This window comes from Cynocephalus volans, chromosome 4, assembly GCF_027409185.1.
Source record: "Cynocephalus volans isolate mCynVol1 chromosome 4, mCynVol1.pri, whole genome shotgun sequence".
NCBI classification, from domain to species: Eukaryota; Metazoa; Chordata; class Mammalia; order Dermoptera; family Cynocephalidae; genus Cynocephalus; species Cynocephalus volans.
This window is the reverse complement of record NC_084463.1, coordinates 160,274,182-160,282,607: the sequence shown is the minus strand read 5'-3', so window position 1 is coordinate 160,282,607 and position 8,426 is coordinate 160,274,182. Positions and strand designations below refer to the sequence as shown.

Below are 8,426 nucleotides of genomic sequence, written 5' to 3'. Positions count from 1 at the left end.
TAGGAAATTCCAGCCACGTGAGCAACCCTGAGCCAGGGATTCTGAGCAGCTGGCGGCTTTAGGAGAAACTGAAACTTGGCTTGCTGGGGGTGGAGTGGTCACTAGAGATTTAAAAAGCTGTCACTTCCTTGGGCCCCCAGAGGGCACTGGGACATCACAGCTGCTGAGGAACACCCAGGACCAGCGGAGTGAGCCTGCTCCCCCTGCCTAAGCAATGCACCTCTGCGGGGTCGATGGGCTGCTGACCGGGACAGTGAGTACAGGGGACAAGGGTTGGGGATGAGAAGGGGAATATGCCCGAGGGTCCCCAGCACCCAGATAGTGAGGGCTGCACTCGGAAGCTCCTCGTCCCAACTTTGTGTCCACAGGCTGTGTGACCGAGGGCTCCACACATACCCTCTCTGGGTCTCACTTTCTTCCCCTGAAAAGTCAGGAGGTTGGAATGAGGCCTTTCCAGCTCTTGTATTGCAGATCCAGCCTCCAGTTCAGAACTTGGCCTCTGGATGCCTGCTCTTTTCTAATCCACCTGTTCTTCCCTCACTTCCCTTTCAGGAGCCTTCTCTTCCCTGGCTAGATTCCCTCGACCATGGTTTCCCTTGGAGGCCCTGTCCCTCTCTGGGACCCAGATGCCTGAGCCTCTGCTCTTCCCCCTCTGTAGGTCCTTCCCCCAGCCTCCAGTTCTTGGTGCCCCAGTGTCTAAAATGAGCCTGCTATGGCCATGAACTTGAGCATGTGGCCAGGGTGGAGCTGTAGCATGAACCTAGGAGCACAGAGTCCTCAGCCAGGACGGTCGGGGTCTTGCCTGAGATCCTTACACTGAACTCCCCCCCACCACCAGAGTGACCTGGGGTGGGGTCTGGCTATGAGGTCTTCAACAGACCCTCTTACCCTGACTTTCTGGAGCTCTAGGCATTCGGGTTAAACATTTCTTTTAAGTTTCATTGATGAAACTGACACAATTGTCAGCCCTGGAGTCCACTCTTGAGTCAGAAGGGGCTCTCCATTCATTCCTTCTAGGCTGCTGCCCCACGGGAATGCAAGCACTTTGAGGGCAGGGATTTTCGTCCTCTGTTTTGTTCACTGTTGTATCCCCGTAGCTTAGAACCTGGCATGTTGTAGGTGCTTAATAAATATTTATCGAGTAGGGAATATCAGCTTTGGGCCTGAGCTGGGAATGGACATGTGGGACCGAAATCAGACCCTGAGCTCAAGATTAGGAAAATCAACACCTTGACTGTGGCAACAAAAGCAATTGGAATCACAATGGACCTTCCCTACCTGCTGGCCAGCTCTGGGCTGCCATGCTATGGTGTCCTCTACTGCTCACAGCAGCCTGTAAGCAAAGTGCTGTGGTGCCTCCATTGTACAGATGAGGTGACCGACTCAGAGAAGTGGGTGACTTGCTCAGAATGGGGTATGGGGTTTAGAGTCAGTTCTCTCTGGGTTCCAATGCTGGGCTCCACAGCTTCCCACCTGCCCCCTGTGATGTGTGAGAGAGACTCTGGTGAAGCTGACATTACAAGGAGTGCCCATGATGGGGTGCAGGTGCTGCGGGGGCACAAGAGGCTCCTAGGAGAACAGGGACGCTCAGGGACTTGACTCAAGGGGAAGGACTTGGCTTTACAAACGGCCATCCAGGACAGAGGGTGCAAGCCCCTGCAGGGACCCCTGAGCCCTCTGGCCGGTGCCTTGCAGGATTCTGAGGAGAAGCAGAGGCACCTGAAGAAGAGACATAAGAACCGGGTCGCCGCCCAGCGCAGCCGGCAGAAGCACACGGATAAGGCGGATGCCCTGCACCAGGTGGGAATGCCCTCCCTTCCCGTCCCTGCCCCTGCTTACCTGGCCCAGCCACTTATCCCCCTGCCTGGGAGCAGTTCTCCCATAAACTGCTGTATTTTCCCGGGTCCCCTGAGTTTGGGAGAAGGAAAGAGTCCTGCAGCTGAGATCTGGAAATTTCTGGGTGTTGAGCAGGTACACATTGGGCTTCAAGGACCGAGGGTGCATCCTCAGCCCGGTCCTGTCCTCAAGGCCACCCCAGTCTAGGGGAAGGGAGACAGGAAATGGAGGCAAATCGGGAGAACCCAACACAGAGGCCAGCTGCGGCACTTGTTAGAATGCAGATTCTTACTACTCTGCTATAAAAAAGAATGAAATACTACCTACTGTTCACAACAATGTGGATGGACTTAGAGAAAATTATATTAAGTGAAACAAGTCAGGCACAGAAAGAGAAATACCACATGTTCTCACTTATTTGTGGGAGCTAAAAGTAAACAAATAAATAAACACACAAACAAATCAAGGGTTGGTGGGGGAAGACAGAATAACCACAAAAATCCCTTGAACTGTTTAAGTCAAGTGAACAGATATGATGTGGGTGGGCAGGGGAGGGGGTGGAGAGGAATGGGTAAAGGGGCATGAAAATCAACTACAATGTATATTGAGAAGTAAAATTTTTTTAAAAAATGCAGATTCTTCCTCTCCCACCAGATCCCATCTCCTGAGGCTGGGGCAGGGCCCAGGGACCTGCACTGTGATTAGTCCCCCCATGGGTGGGTGGGTGGCCAAGACCACACTGTGAGAACTCTGGCTCAAGGTTAAGATGGGCAGGCTTCCTCTCCTCATCTGAAAATGGGCACCACAATCCCTGCCCTCTGGTGGGATCCCCGTGGAGACTAAAGGAGACACCCGATGGGAGGGAAGCAGCCCGGTGGGGGAGGGGAGGGCTCCACAGCAATTGCTGCTTGACATTGGACTGTTACCTGTCCCTGGGAGCCTCCCTTCTTCCTCTGTGCAGGGAGGCCTCCAGTAGTTGGGGGAGAGGATTAAGAGCTGGGCTCAGGACCTGGATGCGGGAGGGCTGCACGTACATTAGTCCTTACAGTGAGGAGGAAAATTCAGTCCTCTGCACCCAAAGGCCCTATGCTCTCTGCAACCTCCACCCCACCGCTCTGCCCTCTTCTTCTGGCATCCTGTTGCTCCACTCCAGCCTCACCTTCCTTAACAGGCCAAGCACCTTCCAGCTTCAGGGACTATGCCCTGCTGTTCCTTCTGCCTGAAGGCTCTTCCCTTAGATAGCAGCTTGCTCAACCTCACTCCTTTCTGTTGTTGTCTTTGTTCAATGTTACCTCTTCAGAAGGGTCCTTCTAAACCATCCAATCTAAAGAGACCTCTCTTCTCTCTCTCTTTTTCTTTTTTTTCTGTGGCTGGCCAGAATAGGGATCAAACCCTTGACCTTGGTGTTACACAGCCGCACTCCAACCAACTGAGCTAACCAGCCAGCCCAACCACTCTTCTCTTACCTGCTTTTTCTTCTTTCTTCTTAGCATTGACCTTTTATTCCATACGGTCTTCCTCCTGAGCTCCATGAGGGCAGGGACTATTCTGCTCCCTGCTGTTTCCCCACTGTCTATAACGGTGCCTGGCAAAGAGAAGAGGCTCAATAATTCACTGTTGAGTGAATCGTAGAGTCAGAATAAAGTGCTCCGGGAACACATAGGTAGGGGCAACACATAGTGCATGAAAAGACTAATGAGTCTTTTCACACTGTGTCGAAGGACAAAATTACTACAAACAGTTTAAAGATCTCAATTGGCTTTATTGCACTTCTAGAATCAGGCAACACTTTGTTCCATAAAAGGCAGAAAGTGTTCTGATGAGCTGAGCAGAAGGGATTGGCTTTATAGACAGAGAAGGGATGAAGAAAGCAGTAGCAAAGAAGTGTACTAGTCATTTCAAAGCTACTTTTCTGGGCTGGCCCGTGGCTCACTCGGGAGAGTGTGGTGCTGGTGACAACAAGGCCATGGGTTCGGATCCTGTATAGGGATGGCCGGTTCGCTCACTGGCTGAGCGTCGTGCTGACAACACCAAGCCAAGGGTTAAGATCCCCTTACCAGTCATCTTAAAAAAAAAAAAATGCTACTTTTCTTAGGGGCTGTCCTGTTAGCTCAGTTGGTTAGAGAGAAGCCTTACAACACCGAGGTCACTGGTTTGGACACCCTTACTGACCACGAGCAAAAAAAAAAAAAAAAAAAAGCTACCTGTGGGGACAAGATTAAAGCGGAGGGAACTTCCTTATCTTTTCCTGTCTACTGGGGCCTAGTGCAGAAACTTAGCCCAAAACAACGGCCTCCTATACTTTTCATTTAACAGCTGCCATAATGAAATACCATCAACAGGGTGGCTTAAACAGCAGACATTTACTTCTCATGGTTCTGGAGGCTGGAAAGTCCAAGATCAGGGTGCCAGTTAATTCAGTTCCCGGTGAGAGCTCTCTGCCTTGGCCGCTTCCTCGCCGTGTGCACATGGGCTTTCCTCAGCGAGTGTGGGAGGAGAGTGATCTGTCTCCCTTCCTCTTTTCAGGTCACCAGTCCTGTAGGATTAGACCCCCACCCTTATCAATTCATTTAATCTAAATTACCTCCTAAAAGCCTTATCTCTCTCTCTCTCTCATTATTTTTTTTTTAAAGATGACCGGTAAGGGGATCTTAACCCTTGACTTGGTGTTGTCAGCACCACGCTCTCCCAAGTGAGCCACCGGCCATCCCTATATGGGATCCGAACCCGTGGCCTTGGTGTTGTCAGCACCACACTCTCCCGAGTGAGCCACGGGCCGGCCCCTCTAAAAGCCTTATCTCTAAATACAGTCATATCGGAGGTTAAGGCTTCAACATATAAATTGGGGGTGGGGGAGGACACAATTTAATCCATAGCACATATCTAGTGGCATCTTTGGTAAAAAAAAAAAAAAAAAAGAGAGAGAGAGATGAAGTCTGAGGGGGTCTTGAAGGATGAATAGGAATTTTCCAAGTGGATGAAGGTAAGAAAAGGCTGTGGGGGCAAATTCAACAGTGCTGGCACGTGCGTGGGGAAGCAGCACCCTGCAGACCAGGCAAGGTGAGGACTGGTGCTCGGGGTGGTGCCTAGGAGACTCCATGCACTCACTTATTTCTTCCTTCCAGAAATGCCTATCGAGGATGGAGAGTCAGCTGCGAACGCGGCAAACAAAATCCCACCCCACTCTCACCCCACAGGGCTCGTACATATTCTTGTAGGGAAGCCAGACAGACAAATAACTGATCCATAAAGTATTCTGGATGTCAGATGGTGATAATGGCTATGGGAAAAAATAAAGTAGACAAGAGGGGAGGGAGTGGGTGGGGTGGGGTGGTAGAGATTTAACTAGGGAGCCCTCCCTGAGTAGTGACATTTGAGCCATCTCGAATGTCCAAACTCCCTGTCATGAGACTTGAGATCTGAAGGTGGCAAATGAATGAATGAATGAGTCAATTCCTGGAGGTGAGTTGAAGACTTTGGAGTATTTAGGTGAAGGGTGACCTAATGACCTAATAATACACTTTAGAAACATCCATCATTCCACATGCAGAAATCAGCCTGCGAGTGGGGCCGCTGGTGGCTTTCTGTCAGAACTTTGAGTCCATAAAAAAAAAAAAAAAAAAAAAGAACTTTGAGTCCATGACCTAAACACATTATTATGCAAATCACTCTTGCAACTTCTTCTTTTAAAGTGTCCAGAAAAGGAGGGGCAGGGGACCGAAGGAAGTCGTTCAAGTTATTCAGCCTTATGAACACGTGGAAATAAAATTGTCTGCATTTTTACCAGTATTGTCATCATACATGGTTATTTAGAACTGCACATCAGGGCCAGCCTGTGGCTCACTTGGGCAAGTGTGGTGCTGGTAACACCAAGGCCACGGGTTCGGATCCCTATATAGGGATGGCCGGTTAGTTCACTTGGGAGAGCGTGGTGCTGACAACACCAAGTCAAGGGTTAAGATCCCCTTACCGGTCATCTTTAAAAAAAAAAAAAAAAAGAACTGCACATTGATTATTGTCAGAACCTGACATTCAGCAGAACAGAACTTAATAATGCTGACTCAGGGATGCCAAACAGGACATACCAGTGAATCCTCCCACAGTGCCCACAACTCACCCACCAAAGTGTGTGGGATTCCCCCCACAGTGTTTTGGTGGGTGAGTTCTGGGCACTGGGGAGGTCTGGAAGTAGCATTAAGCAGACTCAATGTGTCCAGGATGGAATGACATCGAAGTTGCTACATGAAGGCTATATCAGGATTAGCACGGGGCAGGGGGATGTAGGAGATGTGGGGGTGCCAAAAGAGTGTCTCAGCAGAGGAGACAGGAAGTGTGGTGAGGAGGCAGAGTCCATTTGAGGGACAGGAAGAGAGGGGAGCCAGAAAGAAGGCGGGAGAGAAAAAGCTGGAGGGCTGAACTGGGGCCACCATGCAGACCTCAAGTCCCATGACAGGGAGTTTGGACCCAGGGAGTGGTGGGAGACTTTAAAGGGTTTTAACCTGCAATTGATGACACATTGCCATATGCTTACTCTGGGCCAAGAGAATGGGGTGGTTTGGGGGCACACTAGTTAGGAGACCAGTGGAGATCCCAGGCAAGAAATGGTGCCAGCTCAGGGAACCAGCAGTGGGGACAGAAAGCAGGGCAGATGTGAGCAATCTTAGGGAGTAGAATGGGGGAGACTTGGTGGGCGGTGGTGACTCCAGCGGCTGGAGGGTAGCCAAGGAGTCCCAGCTTGGACATTCAGAAGGTGGTAGCATCTTTCCCCTGAAATCAAGGACCCTGGAGGGGGACATGGCTGGTGCTGGTCCCCTGTTACTGGCTGACATCCCTCTTCCCACCCATCTGCTTCTCCCCCAGCAGCACGAGTCCCTGGAGAAACACAACCATGCCCTGCGGAAGGAGATCCAGGCCCTGCAGTCTGAGCTGGTGTGGTGGAGCCGAACCCTGCATGTGCATGAGTGCCTGTGCCCCATGGACCATGCCTCCTGCTTGGCTCCCATGCCCCCTGGCAGCTGGGGCCAAGCTGAGCAGCCCCTGGGCCCCGTACCTAAAGGACAACATGGCTGCCAGGGGCAGCCGGGCCTGTTCCAGGCCCCAGTCTCCTCTCTCCCAGCTCAACAATGCTCTCCAGGTCCTCCACCTCATGATTCTCCCAGCCTCCTTCCATTCCCTCTGCTTTCGCTGTCCCTTGGCCCCGCTGTGGTGACTACACTGCCTGCGCAGCTGTCCCCCAGCTCGGTCCTGTCTGCGTCACCCACAGACTGCAGCCTGCTGGGGTCTTCCTCTAAGCTCAGTGCCCTCCTGTCCAGCCCCCCAGCCCAACCTGCCCCTCCACAGCCCCTTGGGCTGGAGCACCCCACCGGGGGGAAGCTGGAGTCCTCTGCCCACAACCCTTCAACTGCTTTGGGGCATGAATGTCTGCAGAGCAGAGAGCACAAACCTGCTTTCTCAGCAGCAGATTGGCAAGGACTGGATGTAGATCTCAGCCCCCAACCTCTCCTGGCCTTCCCTCTGCTCTCCTCTGCTCAAGTTCACCTCTAATCTCATCCCTGGAGCTGGGCTGGCCCCTTCCTTGGGCTCAGGAGGCAGCTGCAGCACACAAGCATCTCCTCCATTGCTACTGGGGGCTTTCCTTCTTGGCTGACCACCTGGCCCAGGATTTCACCAGGGAAAAGAAAGCCATCACTGAGTGCCTACCACTGTAGCAGGCCTTGACACTGCCACTATCTTATTTCAACCTCACAGTCACCCTGCAAAATCAAGATTATCACTCTGCTTTTCCAGAAAAAGAAACAGAAGCTCAGAGAAGCCAAGTGATATGTCTGAGGTCACACAGCTTTTCTTGAAACACCACCATCTGCTTCTCCCTCTCCTGGTGAGATCTGGTCCAGGTGCCTTAGGGGCTGAAGTCCTGCAAACAGGGCTGCTGTGCGGAGGTTTGGTGCTAGGAGCAGAGAGGGGCTCTCCCCTCTGCTTTATGATTCCTGGAGCCAGAGCCCTGCAGTCCTAGAAACCCCACCCTGGCTGGGACCTGCCTGTGTAGAGTCCAAGCTTTTGGGGAAGGCCAAGCAAAAGCCCAGGAGTAGACTCTTTATTCCCCTAGTTGTGTTTTCAGTACCAAGAAATGGAACCTGTGGGTTGGAGTTAGGGAGAGGCCCGGACCAGGCCCCTCTGAGATTTCTGCAGGCTGGGCACCAATAGCCATACCAAGATCTTGTGGAGATTCCACAGGCTCAGCTCTCCAAGCTGTTTCAAAATAGCTTTCTGCTCCCCTGACTCCCAAGGCTGTGGCGGGTGGACTTCTGAGAGCCATTCATCTCACACACAAAAAGCAGGAGGAAAGAATGAAGGAGGGGCCAGGTGCAAAGTCATTTTTAGTCAGTGCTGGACTTGAACTCAGCAGCAGTGAGGCCTGTGTCTTCTCCAGGAGCGCTCCATCCCAGTGTGGCCCCCCTTGCCCTCAGGGCCCTCCTCTGTAGCTCCCCTTATTGCTCTTTGGCCTGGGCTTATGGCAGCTGGAGGAACAGGGTCCAGGGATGAGGTGGAGCTCAGCCTGCTCCAAGAGAGGGTTTGTCACTCAGACTCCA

General features: G+C 52.1%; 1 protein-coding gene across 1 annotated transcript; it reads left to right on the top strand.

The window, feature by feature from the left end:
* The first annotated feature begins 214 nt into the window (after positions 1–214).
* On the top strand, positions 215–7,380 carry BATF2 (basic leucine zipper ATF-like transcription factor 2). The gene is made up of 3 exons (XM_063096003.1): positions 215–253; positions 1,696–1,800; positions 6,697–7,380. The coding sequence occupies exons 1-3, from the start codon at positions 215–217 to the stop codon at positions 7,378–7,380; spliced, it is 828 nt and encodes a 275-aa protein (XP_062952073.1).
* Positions 7,381–8,426: the final 1,046 nt, after the last annotated feature.